This window comes from Phocoena sinus, chromosome 2 (genome assembly GCF_008692025.1).
Source record: "Phocoena sinus isolate mPhoSin1 chromosome 2, mPhoSin1.pri, whole genome shotgun sequence".
In the NCBI taxonomy this organism is placed as follows: Eukaryota; Metazoa; Chordata; class Mammalia; order Artiodactyla; family Phocoenidae; genus Phocoena; species Phocoena sinus.
This window is the reverse complement of record NC_045764.1, coordinates 75,323,178-75,343,450: the sequence shown is the minus strand read 5'-3', so window position 1 is coordinate 75,343,450 and position 20,273 is coordinate 75,323,178. Positions and strand designations below refer to the sequence as shown.

General features: G+C 43.7%; 1 protein-coding gene across 2 annotated transcripts in view; it reads left to right on the top strand.

Moving 5' to 3' along the window:
* GCNT3 (glucosaminyl (N-acetyl) transferase 3, mucin type) overlaps positions 1 to 18,521 on the top strand; it is a 34,028-nt gene extending 15,507 nt beyond the window's left edge. The window contains exons 2-3 of one of the 2 annotated variants that reach the window (XM_032622626.1): positions 15,009 to 15,177; positions 16,695 to 18,521. In XM_032622626.1, coding sequence (XP_032478517.1) covers positions 16,746 to 18,068 — 1,323 coding nt within the window. In that variant the 5' untranslated portion in view covers positions 15,009 to 15,177; positions 16,695 to 16,745 and the 3' untranslated portion in view covers positions 18,069 to 18,521. Of the gene's footprint in view, positions 1 to 14,659; positions 15,178 to 16,694 lie in introns of those variants that run through there. The other variant, XM_032622627.1, reaches the window with a different exon arrangement.
* The last annotated feature ends 1,752 nt before the right edge of the window (positions 18,522 to 20,273 follow it).

Sequence of the window (20,273 nt, the reverse complement as noted above, 5' to 3'; positions counted from 1 at the left end):
TTTCCTAAAGAGAATTTTAGGAACTTGCTTCCCTTGATGAATGTTTTTTTTCCAGAGAATTTATTCCTCCTATTTAGGTTTCTAAAACTCTACCTTTGAATCTTTTAAAGTAGCAAAATTTATTTTTTTTAATGAAAAATCTTTTAAAATGTGTTGTTAACCTACAGACATGCTGTAGATTATCATAAATTGTCTTCTCACATTAGGAAATTTATTTGGGGGCCGGCAAGTATTTATCTAGCATAACAGATGTGTTAATTGGTACATTTTGATACCTGTGGATGAGGGAATTGACAAAAATGAGGATGCAGAAAGAAAGGCATGGGTGTGGGAAAGCCTGCCATCTGTCCTGGGAGCTGTGAATGCTGCTTTTGGCAGTAGTGTCTGAGCAAGGTGGGTTAAGTATGAAGGAACCTGGTTGCTGTGCAAAGGTGTCTGGATTTTATTCTTTGAGCCCATTCCCTGAGCAAAGGGAAGTTCAAAGTTGTTTTTGGCAGGGGAGCTGTACAGGCAGAGCTGTGTTTCAAGGTGATAATCTGAAAACAGGAGGGGCTAGACTCAGGGGAATAATTTAAGAGGCTGCAGCTACAGAGCTTAAAGGCAAGAAAGGAGGGTGGTGAGAATGGAGAGTTAATCAAGGAAGAATCCGAGGGCCTTGGCAATCTGCTGCAAGCCCGTTGTGCTCACTGCTCTGTATATACTTGGTGCCTGGGAGTCATTGCTCCATCCATAAATGTCTTACTGAATGAGCGAATTCCTGTAGATGGGAGGGAAAGAAGAGGAAGCTAAGGCGTCATTGCGAAGTCTGGCCTGGGTACCTGGGTAGACGGTAGAGTTGGCCAAGATTTGGAACAATGGGGCTGGAGCAGGAACAGGGAGGAAGGAGATGTGTCCCAGCTGGGTCAGCGGAGGGGTCATCAGCCTCTGTCTTTTCCCAGGTGTACTTCCTGTGACTATGCTTCTGCCCTGCTGCCAACTTCTCCCAGTGATATCAGCACATCTTTTTGGTTGTTGCTTTTCTGGGGGGTTGGATATTCTTGTTTTTAAGAAACTTCCAGGCGTTTGCATGCTCTCTGGAAAAATCCCATAGTCTTTGGACAGCAACTGTAGTAAGATCTTAATAAGACAAAAGGCTCAGTAACTGGGAAGGGGTGTGCTGTTTAACTGAATTTTTCTGATGTCCTTCAGGTAAATTAGAAACCTTTTTAACATACTCAGGTGAAATATTCATAAAAAGAAGTCTACTTTCCTTTAAAGGCAGATGGTTGACGATTACCATTAAGAAAGATTATTTAGAACTTGGAAATAAGAAAAAGAGGGGGGCAGCATATCTTTGCACGAAGGTATTCTCTTTTTTTTTGGCCATGCTGCATGGCATGCAGGATCTTAGTTCCCTGACCAGGGATCGAACCCGTGCCCCCTGCGGTGGAAGCACAGAGTCCTAACCACTGGACCACCAGGGAAGTCCCACACAAGGGCATTCTTTAAGAAGCTTACCTGCAGGCTCGTTCATTATCTGGGGCAGGACTTCTCACCTTCACTCTACTGATCTTTTGGGCAGGATACTTCTTTGTGTGGGGCTTGGCCTGTGTGCTGTGGGGTGTCCAGCAGCATCACTGGCCTCTCCTTACTAGATGCCATCCCTCTTCCCCACTCCCTACTCCTGGCTGAGTTGTGGCCAAAAGTGTCTCCAGATAATGCCAAATGTCCCCTGGGAGGCAAAACTGCCCCTGTCTGAGAATCACAGATTTAGAAGAATGAACATTTGTTATTTGCTATCGAACATCTGCTCTTTGCTGTTAAAGGCTCACACTCGGTCCAGTTACTTCTCAATTTGCAGATCTTACTCTGTTGAGAAGCAAATAATTTTTCCCCAGTAGAAGGGAGATTCCAAATGGTATGGTTTTGTATTATCTTGTAGGGCGTTAACCGGTAGTACATCTACACTAGAAACTTGACTCTAACCTTCCTTTATAAGTGCGTACAAATAGTCAGTTTCGCAAAATGCTCTTGGAACCAGATTTACCATCTTACTGCGTCCATTAAGTAGTGAGCTGAGCATTTGATGCACGTTCAATGTGTATTTGGGGAGAGTGGTTTTTTAACTTCAGGGAAAGTTATGCTTTAGCATGGTTAATTTTCCTGGCAGTCCTATGATCTGGGGCTGCCACTGTGAACTTTGGGTCAGAAGGCTCCTAGCTTTCAGATTTGGTTCCCAAGCCTTCTCAAATGTCTCTCTCTGGTGCTTTTACATTCTTCCTGTCCCACACAGCCCTCTCCTCTTGCTATCCACATCGACCAGCCACCCACCTGGTTGGACCCTCATCATATCCACTTGACCACTGTAATATCTGCCCCCCACAGGCTTCCTCACTGCCAGTCTTTTGCCCCTTCCTTCCATCCCTGATAAGATCCACCTCCAAATAAGGATTTTTGAACTGTGGCTCTGACATGATGTTTGTAGGACAAAGACAAACAGGCAGCAGGAACACAGAATTTCTTTTTTTCTTTTTCTTTTTTTAAATTTTATTGAAGTATACTTGACTTACAATATTGTGTCAATTTCTGGTGTACAGAAAAGTGACTCCGTTATACATACATATCTTTTTTCATATTCTTTTCCATTATGGTTTGTCATAGGATGTTGAATATAGTTCCCTGTGCTATGCAGTGGACCTTGTTTATCCATCCTGTATACAATAGCTTGCATCTGCTAATCCCAAACTCCCACTCCTTCCCTCCCCCACCCCCTTCCCCTTCCCCCTTGGCAACCGCAGTCTGTTGTTTATGTCCGTGAGTCTGTTTTTGTCACAGATATGTTGATTTGTGTTGTATTTTAGATTTCACATATATGTGACGTCATATGGTATTTGTCTTTCTCTTTCTGACTGATTTCACTTAGTATGATAATCTCCAAGTCCATCCATGTTGCTGCAAACAGGATTATTTCATTCTTTTTGATTGCTGAGTGATATTCCATTATGTATATGTACTACATCTTCTTTATCAATTCACCTGTCCATGGACATTTAGGTTGTGTTTCCATGTCTTGGATATTGTAGATAGTGCTGCTGTGAAAAAGCTGGTCTTTCAGATTCAGGGTTAGGGGTTAGGGTTAAGGTTTCGGGTTAGGGTTCCCACACAGTGAGGAAACAGAGACCCAGTTAAAGTCACACAGGGAGGGAGGGGAATCATTTTGAAGAGGTTAGTAATCAGGTTGAATGTGCTGGGAGAGTCTCTGGAAACTGGCTTTGTGCATAAATCCCAGCTGTTACCTGTTCCCCTGTCACTTCCATTGCAAAGTACAGGGCAGAAAGTATTTCCGTTAATGGGCATGGAGAAGGGAGTGCCAATTAATCCAAGCTTTTATGGCTTCAATCAGCACCTCCCAGAGCCGTCCTGACCCGTTTCCTTTGGCTTCAGTATCTTGCCCACTTTTACAACAGATAGGGCTGGCTTCCTTCTTCCGCCACTCATTGGATCATGTGGCTGGTTTATCCTGATACTCCCATAATTAATTCTGTTTTCTTTTTCCTCCCACGGTCTGTTTCTGCTTTCTTCGAGCCCTCTGGCCTCCCAGTGCTACTTCTCTCTTCCTCCACGAATACTACCTTCTAACCGCTCCTTTTTGTGGTTCTGCCACAGGGAACCAGTAAGTGAGTTAGTCCCTTAAACTTTTCCCCTACAACTATAATTGAGTCAGCTTTGTGTTACATGCTGTTTATCTTTGCGCGATTGCCTAGATCGAAGTACACATCATATCCACTTTCTTGCAATCGGGGTCATGATTAGAGCCCACAAGAATATTTAAATAACACCTGAGTTATCTGGGCTCTGCCTCTCAGGATGTAGCCAAGATTAGATGGTCCCTAATAGAGGTAGTACAGTCCCATGTGTAATACCAGCTACGATTTAGTTTGTTTGCTCTCTCCTTCTTTAGCCAGGTTCTGATTTCCCCTCCAAAATCGCCAGCATTGTGTGGTTTTTCAAAATCACTGACTGGTGTTTACATAATCAAAATTGAAGTGCATTTTTGGAACTTAGTGACACCTCCCCTTCAAGCCAGCACTGTGCCCTTAGGTCCCCATGCCCATTCCTCCCTCCATTCATTGGTGTTTGGCTTTTTCCTGAAGTGCCAAGCCAAAAGGTTCATAGCTTGTTTTCAAAGCATAGCTGTTTGGTCCTAGCATAATCATTGCCTTGACTATTTCATTCCATACCTCAAAATATATTCCAGATGGATCCAAAGTTTAAATGTAACAAATCGCAGAACATTTTTTAAAAGAAAGTGTGGGTGAACATTTTGTATGACCCTGGAGTGGAACTGGGCTTTCTAAGGATTATATGAATTTTGGAAGCCAAAGGGAAAAGATAGATAAATTTAACTACGTAAAGTAACTGCAAAACTTCTACGTATCAGATGTTGCGCCTTGGAAAGAACCCCATAAAACATAGTCAAAGTCAAACAACACACTGGGGTGAAATACCTCCAAAACCAGAACACAAAGGATAATTAACTGATAAATTCAAAGAGCTCTCACAAATGAATAAGAAAAACTAACAATCCAATAGAAAAATGGTTAGAAAAAATCAACAGGAAAGAAATTTAAAAAGAAATGTAGGGAATTCCTTGGTGGTCCAGTGGTTAGGACTTGATGGTTTCACTGCTGGGGCCTGGGTTCATTCCCTGGTTGGGGAACTAAGACCCTGCAAGCCACAAGGCATGGCCAAAAAAAAAAAAAAAAAAAATGAAATGCAAATGGCCAAAAACATGAAAAGAAGCCCAAGCTTACTAATGATCAAAGAAAAGTAGATGAAAATCATAGTAGGCTATCATTTGTCATCTATTGATTGTGGAAAAGACAAAAAATGAAAGATAATACCAGGTGATGATGAGGGGAACAGGTACTTTTATGGTTAAAGTGGGTAAAACCTTTTGGGTAGTGCCAGTTAAACAATTTTAAATCTGCATCTTTGACCTAGAAATTATTCTTCTAATAAATTATTAGAAGTTATTTTTATAGAATAAATTATTCTATAAAAATAACAGGGCTTCCCTGGTGGCGCAGTGGTTGAGAGTCCGCCTGCCGATGCAGGGGACACGGGTTCGTGCCCCGTTCTGGGAAGATCCCACATGCCGCGTAGCGGCTGGGCCTGTGAGCCATGGCCGCTGAGCCTGCAAGTCTGGAGCCTGTGCTCCGCAATGGGAGAGGCCACAACAGTGAGAGGCCCGTGTACCGCAAAAAAAAAAAAAAAAAAAAAAAAAAATAACAAATGTACAAAACTGTAATTTTTAATGCAGCAATTTTTATAATTGAAAATGTGTTGGAAATAACTTCATTTACATAGATAATAAAAATGTACTGACATTGAATGTCTTTCAGTGTGTATTGTAAAGAGAAAAAGCAAGATTCAAAAGGGCAGGTAAAACAGAATCCAGTTTTTTGCATCATCATTAGAATAATATATTTTGACTGCTGTTGATATGCATTCTTCTAGAAGATTCCTACAAAGATACCATGAGTCAGTAATTAGGTTGCTGGATTAATAGCTCTTAATAGGTTCAGTGATCCTCCGTCCCTTCAGAGAGGGTCAGGGTTCAGCCACTCAATCACCTGCTCACTCACTAATTGCACAAATTTTCGTTGTGCACCTGAGGCAGTGAGTGAGGTTAAGTAAAGTGACTGTGAAATGGGATTGCCTAAGTGTGAACCCGTCACATGGCGCTCTTCTCGGGCAGGTTAATTTCTTCCCTTACACATGATCCACTCTACCTTCCATCATGGGTGGCAAAACTGAGGCCCAGTGAAGGTACACGCTGCATCCTAGGTGGCTTCCCAGTTAGGGACAGGCAGAGGCTGAGCTAGAACTGTCCCAGGAGAGGCAGCCTGGCTAGGAATTGTATTCCTAGTGTGGGCAGCTGGCGTGCAGAGGTGATAAGGGGGTGGGAGCCGGGCCAGACATCAGGGTACAGATTCTGGCCCTGCCACCTACTAGTTGTGTAGTCTCGGGTAAGTTATTCAGCGTCTCTGTGCCTTACAGGATTTGTTGTGAGAATTAAATGTAAGGTGCTTAAGACGGTGCCCGGCACACAATATGTCTCAGTCTATGATTATCATTTGCAAGGTACTGGGGATTAAAAGGTGGACCAGAAAGCACAGTCCTTGTAACTGAAGGCATTTATGACACAGTGGAGAATAGAGTGTGGGAAATACTATGATGAGGTAATGTTTCAGGATGTTAAGAGAGCGAGGAAGGGGGGCCTCCAACCCAGGCTTGGAGGGTCAGGGGAGGCTGCCCAGGGGAAGCCACAGCCAAGCTGAGACCTAGAGGAGGCAGAGGTGGTCATTCCCTCTGGGTGGACAGAACAGCCAGGGTCAAAGTCCAGAGCTGAGATTGAGCCTTGTTGTTTGCAGGAGTTGAAAGTAAAGCAGGTGAAATCCCTGAGCACAGGTATCCTGATTTTGAGGATAAGGCGACTAAGGTGGACATTCAGCCTGGCTGTTTCCTCTACCCCTACTATTTGCCTGACTGATCTCTTTACCCATCAAGTATTAGCCTAAATGCCACCTCCTCCAGGATGTCTTCCAGGGATCCCACTTTCCCACAGAGCTTTATGTCTACTTGGTACGAGTACCCTTGGTACTTTCCAAACTTTATTGTCCCTGCTTGTTGATTGCTCTTCCTACCAAACTAGGAGCTCCTCCATGGTGATATTTGCATGGCACTTGTTTACCAATGCATACCTGTTAGTATGGATGAGCTCACAGAGGCCAGGAGAGGGTCCAGGAGCTTCCCCAAGGACAAAGGGAGATAGAATTTTTGCTCGAGTTCTTAAATTCCACAACCGTTACACCATGGACTCACGTCCACTACCAACTACGGGAAGCAGGTACATACCCAGGCCAGATGTGGGCTGCAGCCGAGCTTTGCTGGTCAGGGCAAAGACAAAGCTCGTTATGTAGTATTTTGTAATAACCTCTAAGGGAAGAGAATCTGAAAAGGAATATACATATATGTACATGTACATGCGTCTATGTATGAAACCGAATCACTGTGCTGTGCACCCAAAATTAACACAACATTGTAAATCAACTAGACTTCAATTTTAAAAACAGGTAAAAAGAAAAACAGACAAAGCCCATCTCTGATGAGCTGGAACTACAGTATTTGAGGGCTTGAGAGGTACCGAGGACCAAGTTCAGTCTGCTTGGCCTCTCGGTTGCTCAGGAATCCATTCTGCCTTCCTGACTGGTAGGTGTGGGTTGGAGAGAAGTCATAGACGCCACTGGTTCCTACAGGCCTGCACTCCCCCCACCCCTCACCTTTCCATCTGCTCCCCACCCAAGAAGGGAGACTCTCTCTGCCTGGGGCCCAGCATGTTGTCTCAATGGTCTATGCCTGAAAGATGGCCATGACCATAACCACAGAGTGTACACAGATGATGGGACCTTACGGGCTAAGACAGCCTAGAGAGGGCCCTACCCTAGAAATACTTTCTTCACGTGCTATCCAAAAGGATGGCATGAAGAGCCGGTAGTTTCCTTATTTCTAATTTGTTTTTTAAGACCAAGAAAATAGAACTAAGATGTACTGTGTGTTGTTTTGTCATTTCATACATTTTTATATTTTCATATTAGTTGGCATGGTGGTCATTTTCCTTTAAAAGATCATATGAGTAAGTGAAGTGGCATTCTGTGAGTGTGAGGTGGTGCAAGTATTTCAATTATCTTGTTTAAGTTGCTCTCATTATAAAAACTTCCAGTTTGACATTCATTAAAAAGGTACTTCTATTAGTATCCAGTTAGACATAAATACATGCATATACATACATATACACATGCACACGATCCTACATTCCCCCCCAAAATAAAGACTGGATCTGTTCACATAGACCTGCAAAGAGGTAAAATCATGGTTGACTTCTGCAATCAAAGACAGCATGATATTTTTTTTATTGAAGAATAGTTGATTTACAACGTTACGTTAGTTTCTGGTATACAGCAGTGATTCAGTATATATATATGTGATATATCACATATATATATGATTCATATAAATATATATTTTCATTTTTAAATTATGGTTTATTATAGGATACAGAATATAGTTCCCTTTGCTATACGGTAGGACCTTGTTGGTTATCTATTTTATATATAGTTGTTTGTATCTGCTAATCCCAAACTCCTAATTTATCTCTCCCCTGCCCCGTTTGCCCTTTGGTAACCATAAGTTTGTTTTCTATGTCTGTGAGTCTGTTTCTGTTTTGTAAATAAGTTCACTTGTACCATATTGTAGATTCCACATATAAGTGATATCATATAGTGTTTGTCTTTCTCTTTCTGACTGACTTCACTTGGTATGATAATCTCTAGGTCCATCCATGTTGCTGCAAATGGCATTATTTCATCCTTTCTTTATGGCTGAGTAGTATTCCATTGTATAAATATATACCACATCTTCTTTATCCATTCTTCTGTCAATGGACATTTAGGTTGCTTCCATGTCTTGGCTATTGTAAATAGTGGAAGGCATTATTTTGTTTTGCTTCCTAAGATGATTCTAAAATAGGTTTTTTTTTTAAATTAAAAAATATACAATACCTGTGCATTCTAGAAACTGATAAGACAAAAAAAAAGGAAACGGAAAACCAGTAGCAATCACACAACCCAGAATACCGTGCTTAATATTTCAGTGCATTCCTTTCCAGACTTTTTCCTGAAATGTGTTTTTAAATAAGACACAAACAGTGGTGTTGGTGGTGGTATGGGGACGAGAGAAGTGGTGGTAGAGAGAACGGGAATTAGAGCTCCTGTTCTGTACTCTGCAGGCGTCAGACTAACTTCTTTTTACTTCCCTGAAACCTATGCCTTTTTCATACCTATGTTTCTAAATGTCCCTGAATTAGGAAACAGCTTCTGTATGGGTTAAGAATTTGTGACTCATGTAAGAGACCTGAAAAAGTAGTGGCTGTATAAGGCAGAAATTTGTTTCTTTCTCATATAAATGAAACCCAGAAGTAGGCAGTCTAGAACTGGTGAAGTGGCTGTATGGTATGACTATCTTTCAGCTCATGACTTCCTTTCTCATTGTTGCCTCCAGGTCCTAGATAGCTGCTGGAGCTCCAACCATTACATCTGCATTCGTGATAGTAAAAGAAGGAAGGGAAGAAGGGCTTAGCCTCTCGCTTTTAAGGAGCTTTCCCAGAAGTCCCCTTTTATACTTTTAATTGTAATTTTATTTATGATTTCTTCATAGTCAAATCTATTTCTTTTTTGTTTATAATTTTCAGGTTTTGGTATAATAGTAAAAATATCTTCCCAAGCTAGTATCATTAAAGTATTCTGTACATTTTCTGGAATTTTAGAACTGTTTTTTTCTCTTTAGTTTTAATCTGAAATTTATTTATGTTTATAGAGTGGGGTAGAGATCTAACATTCTTTTTCCAAATGGCTGCTGTAAAGGGACATTTTCTTTAACCCACAATATCTGTTCCTCTTGTAGCCATTAGCCAAGATCCTTCCCTAGACAGTACAAGAGGCACCCAGACAAATTCTTAATCTTTTTTTTCTAGGTTTCATTCAGACCTACACTAATTTGTTCACACTTGTATTGCTAACCATTCCCTTTTTAGTTTTAACCTCTGGACCTCCATTGTATCCAACACACGTCCTTTTTTGCACTCATACATGGCATTATAATCCATGTTCAAACATTTCACCCACACAGGACTGTGAGCACCTTGAGAGTAGGGACTGTCTTAATCCACTTGGTATTTCTAACATTGAAAATTTAGCAGCTTCCTCAATCAATGTTAAACTGACTGAACGAATGAAAGAGTGTCATGTTACACGCCATTTGTTACTAGTTCCCTTTAAAAGGTTACTTTATAATGACTCAGTAGGAGGTACCTTAATCTCTTAGTTAAATCTCATTTTTGGGACGTTTCTTCTGAGGAAGTTTCCTCAACAAAATTAATCCCATTAATGCTGTTTGGACTTCAGTTGGTTTCAACTCTGTGGCATTGTATTTTTGTGGACAATTGGAGGGTACCTCCATACATCAATTCCAGTAACTATTAGTAAGCCAGGGTTTCAAGACTCCAGTACTTAGAGGACCTCTCAGGGACCCTGGGGAAGCTGTTCATTCAGGAAACATTCCTGGTGCATCTGTCACTTGGAAGTTCTCATGCTAGCTGCTCTAAGGAGGCAGAGCTGAGTTAGAAATGGCCTTTGCCCTTGGGATCAGGACACCACAATGAGGATGAGTGAGGTTTTTTTGTGTGTGTGTGTGGTACGTGGGCCTCTCACTGCTGTGGCCTCTCCCGTTGCGGAGCACAGGCTCCGGACGCACAGGCTCAGCGGCCATGGCTCACGGGCCCAGTTGCTCCGCGGCATGTGGGATCTTCCCAGACCGGGGCACGAACCCGTGTCCCCTGCGTCGGCAGGCGGACTCTCAACCACTGAGCCACCAGGGAAGCCCAAGGATGAGTCAGTTTTGATGAGTTCATGGGGCGGGGGTGGCATAGAAAAAGCCTAGCGGTGGCTGCCCCTCGGTCTGCGTGGCTGCCCCTCTTCCTGCTGAGAAGCAGGAACCCTGGTCTTGGTAGAAATCAGAGCATCACCCAAAGGTGGGGCATGGGGAGTAAGGAAAGGTGGCCTCCTTTATAATTTAGCAAATGATTCACCTTGGAAACATGAGGAGCAGGGAGGAACAAGTTGGATTATTTCACCCAAGGAGATTGTTTTCTTCTCTACTCTCAAAAGTTTCCTCTGCATTCAGCAAATAAGTACTTATTGAGTTCTGTGGGCTGTTTTTTTTTTTTTTCTTTTCTTTTTTTTCTTGAATCTCTTTTTTCCTTCACTGTAGGTGGAGTGTGTCCAGGGGGAGGGAGAGCTTTGGGTGCATAGAGGGAGTGGAGGTCTGGGTGGGACTGGAGAGTGCCCCCAGCCAGCCAGCCAGCAAATCTCAGCTGACCCTGAGCTGTGTCCTACATCCCTGATTGGAGACAAAGATGATCATACTGAGTCTTTGAACCACTTCTCTGTGGCTAGAGATCATAGCCCATCTTCTCCAAGAGCTTACTGATACAGAACATTGAATAAGGTTAGGGCTCAAGGTACCCGCACCCCATCTTCTTCAGTACCTTTTGTCTCTTTCAGACTCCAGCTCCACCCATCTGGTAACAAATGAACTTGGCTTGCTTCTCTCTTTCTATTTCCTGCCTCTCCTAGTCATGGCCTCTTCTCCTTAGCCAGTCAGTGGGGCTCCCCTTGCTCTCCGTGACCACATGCAACCTTTCTCTTCTGCGCAGCCTTAGAATTCTGCCAACACCTACTGTGCTGGGTGCTGAGAGAGAATGAATATGATTTCCAGGAGCTTGTAGTCTAATGAGAGGACAAAACAGACACATACTAGAGATAAACACCACCACGATGAAATAAGTAAAAGGGTGCATTTGCCAGTTTGTAAACTCAGCTTAAAATGGTCGGATCCCGGGCTTCCCTGGTGGCGCAGTGGTTGAGAGTCCGCCTGCCGATGCAGGGGACACGGGTTCATGCCCTGGTCCGGGAAGATCCCACGTGCTGCGTAGCGGCTGGGCCCGTGAGCCGTGGCCGCTGAGCCTGCGCGTCCAGAGCCTGTGCTCCGCAACGGGAGAGGCCACAACAGAGAGAGGCCCGCGTACCGCAAAAAAAAAAAAAAAAGATAACACATATGGGAGACTTAAAACCTGGCATATGCAGGCCCTGGGTGAAGGTTACTGTTAAGTAGTCTCCAGTACCAGCCGACAGAGGCCATTTTGCTCACAGAATAGCTCAAGGAGGGTACAAATAGTGTTCTTTAATTCTGGATCAAGGGAAGGTATTGATGCTGGTGATGTGGGTAGATCAGGGAAGAGACCTGGAATTGTTCCCTTCTCTGTGCTCTGGAAAGAGGCTCAGTTTAAGTGGTCAGTGTTAGCAGTGCAGAGGGGAGAGGTGAGCTGCAGCTGACCCCAGGGAAGTGCAAGAGAGGAAACAGAATAGCTGGAGAGAGGCACAGGAAGATCAGGAGCCAGGTAACCCGCAGAGATCACAAAGCAGCAGATTCCACACCTTAACTCCATGCTGACCATAAAGAGAAGGTGGGGACCAGGCAAGTTTCAAGGTCTAGGAGCCCAGACCTAAGGAATGAATCCCTTCATAGGGGTTTCTTTTAGCCCTGCTGAGGCCCAACAGAGCCAGGTGAGCCTGGGGGCAAATGTGTCCAAGGGTCCAGGATTACATGAAGATACTTACAAGTCCCAAGCACTGAAAATGATGAGAGCACTCAGCTCCCTCAAGTACTGAGAATAAAAGCAACATTAAACCCGATAATAAGTATAAGCCTAACACAGCCCAGAGTTCCCACAATGACTACTGCTATGGTGTCATTTCTGAAATAGCAGACTTTTCCTGCTCAGACACCTCAATCCTTTTCTCCTAATCATGAGTTTAGTCTGATTACTGGGCAGATAGTTTTGCCTCCTTCTGCTATTTTGAACTGTAAATCCCTGTATGTCTGTGAAATGGTCTAAGCGTTCCAATAATGGGGAGACTAAGCCAGGCTCATCAGGGTGGATCTGAAAGAATCCAGTGGAGTTTGGTGTTAACTTCGATGGAGGTACAGGGGAACCTGCAGTCCCAACAAGAGCGTCAGAGGAAGGCCCTGGGAAGGCAGCAGGGATCCGACCTTTTTTTTTTTTTTTTTTTGCGGTACGCGGACCTTTCACTGTTGTGGCCTCTCCCGTTGCGGAGCACAGGCTCCGGACGCGCAGGCTCAGCGGCCACGGCTCACGGGCCCAGCCGCTACGCGGCACGTGGGATCTTCCCGGACCGGGGCACGAACCTGTGTCCCCTGCATCGGCAGGCGGACTCTCAACCACTGCGCCACGAGGGAAGCCCCAATATGTGTTATCTTGTTTAATCTTCACAGGAATCCTATAAAATAGCTATTTAGTATTAGCCCCAGTTATACCAAGGAAATCACTGAAGCACGGAGGGATTACAGAATTTTCCCATGGTCACACAGCTAGAAAGTAGCAGGGCCAGGATTCAGACCTAGCTCTCTCCTGCCAAAGCCCAGGTGTGCCCATAACTACTAGCCACTTGGTGTTACTCATACGTAGATTATCTTAACAAAATATATCCACAATTTGTTAATGTTACATTAGCATATATTTAGCAAATAAAAGTGGATACCTGTTTTGGTTACCTTAAAAATCAAATATTTAAAATATTTTCTCTCTATTGAGAGATTCTTTGATTTTTTTTATGGGAAAGAAGGTGGGACTTTGAGGTGGCCATCAGAGACGTAAGATATAAACAAATTGGAAAGATTTTGCTAGATTCCGATACTGGAGCAAGTGTTGATCCTTTAATCGTTTTTGCCCCGGAGTGACCAAAGCTGACAGAAGACAGAGCCGGTGGAGCGGGGTCAATAAAAGAGCGGGCGCACATGACTCCATATGGCTCCGTGCCATTGGTCTGTGTTCATCTACAGTCAGAAACAGGCGGAGGAGGTCCAAAAAAAGAAAAGACCTAAATTCCCGGTGCTTTATTGCGGGCTGCATAAACAAGTCTTGCAGGAGGAAGGCAACGCTAACTCATCTTCGTTATTAAGCTGTTGTCTTCAGATGAAGCCTGCCCTCCTGGACTCAGCTTTGTGGTGCTGGATGAGGGAAGTCTGCAAATCACGTTTGTGCTTTGCCAGCTGCCCCTTATTAGGGTCTGCCAATAGGGGGCGTTGGAGGAAGACAGACTGGAGGCGGGACTTCCTGTTGGCGTCGAACATATTTCCTGCTTCTGTGAGCGTCACTATGTCAACACCCTTTTCCTTCGCAGTTGTGTGATTCCTTTATGTAGCTGCCCTGAACCTAGTTTACAGTAACGGAGCACAGAGACACCAGGCTCCTCAGGAGATGTCTGGATCTCAGCCTAGGAGACCCTCCTCTGAGCTCAGAGACCCCAGCACCAACCAGAGGTCTGAGTTTCCGCTTGTTGGCATCCCCTCACCAAATTCTCAATAATCCCCCAATATTTTCCTCTTTCTTCCAGCCTAGGGGTGGTAGCTACTTCCAGCAATTGTTACTTCCTTAATAATTTAGCATCATCTACCCCTCCCCCTGCTTTCCGTTGTCTACTTAACTTGATACCTGGTTAAGTTCTTTATGTGAAATTATTAAATTTGTTATTTCAAATATTTGGCCAGGAATGCTGCATATTTGGAGGGGTGCTTTGGGGGTGATGGGGAGAGGCAAACAGTGGCAAACAATGGCAGCAGTTTTGAAGAAGTAAGTTTTCACACTGTATTGCCAAAACCACCCATGGGGCTCTCACTGAAGTCCAACCACCCTTAGTTTTAGCCTTGTTCAGACTGCCAGGAACCCTAGACTCACAGACATTAGTGACGGAGATCTACAGTCTGGAGCCCCGAGGATATTTCTCCAACTTACAAATTATTAACAGTAATGGAAAGACAGGCAAATGAATTTTTTTTTTGAGTAGTTGCCATGGAAGAGCAAAGTCTGTTTTTCACTGACTTTTCCTTTAAAGTAAAAGAACAAAAGAAATAATCCTTGAAGGTCATTTTTATTGCCTCACTCTTCAGTGAAATTCAGGGAGTATTCAGGGAACATAAGAGGAGAGATATTTGAACTCCAGGCCAAAAGAAGATAGGGGCATACCTGTGTGTTTCCATGGTTCCTTGTTAAGGGGAAAAAAAGCTTTCAAGTTCTTGTATGAGTACTGAAAAGTTTTTATGAATGGTTTTGTGGCAGGAGAACATGAGTACAAACTGGGCTATTCTGGATGAAATAGCTGCTTGCCTGCTCACGCATTGCCAGCATGTTTTTCCTACTTGCTCACCTCCCTGAATGACTTGTTCTTGAGAATATACTCCTGAATGATATATCTGAGCTGGCTCTCTTATCTGAGAGCAGGAAGCTAGAAGGTGAGTGACAGAGCCACCTGCTACTCTTTACTTTGCAGAGATTAAGGAGTCTGACACAGTTTCTTGGACATCCTGTGAATGTTGGAAAATATATTTTGGAGAGGCTGAAAAAAGAAGAGACATGGTGTTCACATTTGCTTCCATGGAACCCAACAGCTCTTCCCTTGGGAAAAAGATCTTCCCTAAATAGGAAAGAAGCTATTAAAGGTGAGAGTTTTCTTTACTTTTCATTTTTTCATCCTCTTAGATTCCCATAAGTTATTACTAAAGAGGATACAGTCTTATGCTTTGAACAAGATTGCGATAAGGGAAAAGAATTATTGCTGGAAGGATATGTCACACTTTGTTCCTCTTTTTCTCCTTTTGGGGATTTTTTTTTTCCCCTATACTATCTGGTTTTCTTTGTTGGTACTAAGTACCCTTAGTGATTCAGATATACATACTTTTTCATATTCTTTTCCATTATGGTTTATCACAGGATATTGAATATAGTTCCCTGTGCTATATAGTAGGACTTTGTTGTTTATCTGTTTTTTACATAGTAGTTTTAAGTACCCTGTATTATATTTAAAAGGTAGCTGTGGTTTGGAGGAACAAGTATTAGGCTTACAGACACACGCCCCCCGCAAAAAAAAATTGGGGGAAGAGGGAGCATGGAAGAGTCCCAGATTTGCTTCCTATAATGTATATGACATTTGGCATGTTATTTTGCTTCCGTTTTCCTCTCTATAAAAGAGGCCTAATATCACTATGTTTTAGGCATGTTGTGAAGATTCAATGGGAAAATGTAAAGAAATTTCTGGCTCAAAGAAAGTTCTCATTAAATATTGCATATGCATAGCTTTGTGTGTCTCTGTGTGGATATATTTTAAATTTGGATAGACTGAGAGTTATCTGTATGAATGATTACAATGTATTTTTGGAATTACATCCAATTTTTTGTACTTGTTTAAGAACATTTTCTTTAAAGCGTGGCCAGATGCCACATCTAACCAATGAATTATATGTGGTGAAAGCATCCTAAAATGTAAACTGCCAAATAAGAGCAAGAACTGTACTTTTTTTTTTTTTTTTTTTTGCGGTACGCGGGCCTCTCACTGTTGCGGCCTCTCGCTGCAGAGCACAGGCTCCGGACGCGCAGACTCAGCGGCCATGGCTCACGGGCCCAGCCGCTCCGCGGCATGTGGGATCTTCCCGGACCGGGGCACGCACCCGTGTCCCCTGCATTGGCAGGCGGACTCTCAACCACTGGGCCACCAGGGGAGCCCTACTTTATCTTTTAAAAGGACATTTCTAGAACTGAAGCTGAGTTTGGATTTCATGGATTTTCTCTCTAGACCGATCAGAAACTCTATCCCCCAGTTAAGAGCTATGTTAGAAACAGGGTGGTAAGGTTTGGGGGGAAGAAGGAAAAATGAAGGGTGGGGAGTTCTCTTATTAATTACACCTCTACAGCAACAGGTACTCAGCTCTGCTTCCCTTTCTCTCTCCTGAGGTGGAGGTGGACCCAGATCCTGATTCCAATGCCAGCATGATCAGCTGGTTTGTAGTGTCAGGCTCTAGACCTCCATCAGTGAGCTGGGTGTATGAAGTTCCTGGGCAGGACTTAGGATTATTTGTGTAGAGAAGAAACCTATTTTTGCCATCACTGCGGAGTTGAACTTGATGTTCCTTGAGCATGTTCCAGGTTAGTTTGTAACTGAAGGCATTTTGTTCTGTCCAAGGATTTCATCCTCCTCCTTCCCTGTGCCCAAACTCTACCGATCTCCCATTCCATGAAGATGATTGGGTGGAAGAAGAAACTCTGCAGGGGGCATCACCTGTGGGCCGTGGGCTGCTATATGCTGCTGGCCGTTGTTGCTCTGAGACTTTCTCTCAGGTTAAAATGTGACATAGATTTCCTGGATCTGGAATCCAGGGACTTTCAAAGCCAGCGCTGTAGGGACATCTTGTACAAGTCCCTGAAGCTGCCAGCAAAGAGATCCATCAACTGTTCTGGGGTCACCCGAGGGGACCAGGAAGCAGTGGTCAAGGCTGTCCTGGACAATCTGGAGGTCAAGAAGAAGCGGGAGCCTTTCACAGACACCGATTACCTCAACATGACCAGAGATTGTGAGCAGTTTAAGTCCCAAAGGAAGTTCATACAGTTCCCACTGAGCAAAGAAGAGTTAGACTTCCCCATCGCATACTCTGTGGTGGTCCATGAGAAGATTGAAAACTTTGAACGGCTGCTGCGAGCTGTGTATGCCCCTCAGAACATATACTGCGTCCATGTGGATGAGAAGTCCCCAGAAACTTTCAAAGAGGCAGTCAAGGCCATTATTTCCTGCTTCCCAAATGTCTTCATGGCCAGTAAGTTGGTCCGGGTGGTTTACGCCTCCTGGTCCAGGGTGCAGGCTGACCTGAACTGTATGGAAGACTTGCTCCGGAGCTCGGTGCCATGGAAATACTTACTGAATACATGTGGGACAGATTTTCCTATAAAGACCAATGCTGAGATGGTCCTGGCCCTCAAGATGTTGAATGGGAAGAACAGTATGGAGTCCGAGATACCTACTGAGTACAAAAAGTCTCGCTGGAAATACCACTATGAGGTGACAGACACATTGCACCTAACCAGCAAGATGAAGGACCCTCCCCCTGATAACTTACCTGTGTTCACAGGGAATGCCTATTTTGTGGCTTCTCGAGCCTTTGTCCAACATGTCTTAGAGAACCCCAAATCCCAACGACTGATCGAATGGGTAAAAGACACCTATAGCCCCGATGAACACCTCTGGGCCACCCTTCAGCGTGCACCGTGGATGCCTGGCTCTGTCCCCTACCACCCCAAGTTTCACATCTCAGACATGACCGCCATTGCCAGGCTGGTCAAATGGCAGTTCCATGAGGGAGACATCAGTATGGGGGCACCTTATGCACCTTGCTCTGGAATCCACCAGCGGGCTATCTGCATTTATGGGGCTGGGGACCTGCACTGGATTCTTCAGAGTCATCACCTCTTGGCGAACAAGTTTGACCCAAAGGTGGATGATAACGTTCTGCAGTGCTTAGAAGAGTATTTACGTTATAAGGCCATCTATGGGACTGCACTCTGAGACACACCGTGAGAGGATTGCTACCCAAGGGGCAGGAACATGTACAAACGTGCCCAGAACATGCTGGGACAGTGTGGGGTGGGAGACCAGGGCGCTGGAATCCGTGGCATCTCCCTGGGTCAGGGGGCGGCTCTCGGAGTGTGATGAGTAGATTTGTTGCCTTGCAAATCGCTGCTCTGGGTGAACACTGTTGTGTCCTCACCTCACTTCCAATAGCTTCTCCACTGACTTTCCCACCGAGTTGGGAATAAGAACCAGCTCTCTGCATGAATAAGGGAGGGAAGTGTGGCAGGAGACCCTGGATTTTAGTTCAATTCTTGGTATTGGCCTTTTCACTCTTTGGAGATGCCATTCCTAATAATTCTAGGCTTGGTAGTAGGGAGGGGACTTTGAGGGAAAAAAGGCCTTGTATTTTGTACTACTAGCTTAAAAATAAAGAGCTGCTGATTCACATCCCTGACTCTACTCTTTGTCTAGTAAGCCAGAGATAAGATAAAACTCTGAGACGTTTTCTCATAACTACTGGTGACATTTAAAATCCCTGGTGGCTACCAAGGGAATCCCCATTGTTCCGAATGATCATGGCAAGCTGTATAAATGGCAGATGCAAAAGAATATAGAGGAACACAGCTGATTCTTTCATTATTGAAAGCCCTCCTCATTTTGTTAACATCGCCAGATTCATGACTTTTCTGTAAGGGAAAAGGCAGGGTGATTTAACCAATATGACCCTCCGTATCCTTATGGGGAAATTACGGCACTGATTTTGCAAGCTTCACAACCAAAGCTTAACGTTCCATGAGAAAGATGGTAGTTGCCATTAAGTAAGGTCACTGTATAATTTATTGTCAAAACTGGAACACATTTTACTTGGGGGTGGGTGGGTGCTGTAGTATTAATAATTATGTTAGATAACAAGAATAAACTAGGTCTGGTTATTCTATCTTTATGCGTCTTGAGTCTAAACTCTTATTTAAGTATGTGAATGGAATGGTCATTGTTCATAGTTCTGTGGCTTATACATTTCCATGTGGGGAAACAGTTGTGTGTGTGTGTGTGTGTGTGTGTGTGTGTGTACATGTGTTCTCTGCCCCACACTTCCATCCACCTGCCTAACAAATGTTACGTGGCGAAATAGTTTCCTTTCTAAAGCTTCAGAGATAATTGTCAGGTAATCGGAAGGCAATTAGCTGTTAGTTATATTCTTCTGTGATGGGAAAAGGATACCTCATAAACAGATAAGCATATCTTTTATATGGTAGAGCTGGTCTTCTGCATACAATCTGCTCTGCAAAAGTGATCTATATACCAGTTAATTTGTGTACTTTGAATGATGTTCCCATTAATATGTCGTGATGTCATTAGTGTGTTTCTTCTTTTCTGATCTTGATTCAGTTAATGGAGTGTTCTCTCACAACCAACTTTCCCTGCAACCCATGTACTCTGACATAGCTATCACTGTGTCTGACACAGTGAATTTTCCAAGTTAGTGATTGCTTTTTGTAAGATTGTACTCCTTTGGTAATGGGCATTGCCACCACCAACTTACCTGCACTGTCACACTGAGTCCTCTTCACTTTGCTCTCAGCCCCATCATGGGGATGACTAATGAATAGCTGGATGCTCCACAGATGAGCCCTGTAAGGTCTGTCCCTAGCAGTGGTGGTTGTGAACCTCTCCACCTGCTAGCCTTTGTGACTGTCCTTGGTCGTCCTCTGAGAGGGCTGCAAGGGGGAAGAAAAGTTTCCGAGTGCATGTGTTCTGAGAAAACAACGTGGGTTTTTGGCTTCATAGTCAACTTCCTCTTTAAATTATCACGTGAAATAAATGAGGTTTTATATAAATACGTTAAAAAGATTAAAATGTGAACTTGTCATTTTGGGGGAGCAAGTTGCTGGAATTCTCCAAGCATTGAAATTTCCTCTAGAAATACATTCAAAGGTGAATAGGAAGTGCTCTTTATTTAATAAAAAACCTAAGGTCTTCTTATCAGAAGGGTCAAATTTCTCCCTTATTTGGTGAGTGTGTTTTAGAAACCGTACAATTAAACCGACACATCTGTTGATTTTTCCTTCCCTCTGAGTCGTATCTGTTTCTATACCCATTCTCTGGAAAGGAAAAATCTCATTAAAGAATTGAGCAACTATGTTTATATTCTCAAGGTTTGAATTTCCTCTTTATTTTTGATTTGTGGCCTGTTGGTAA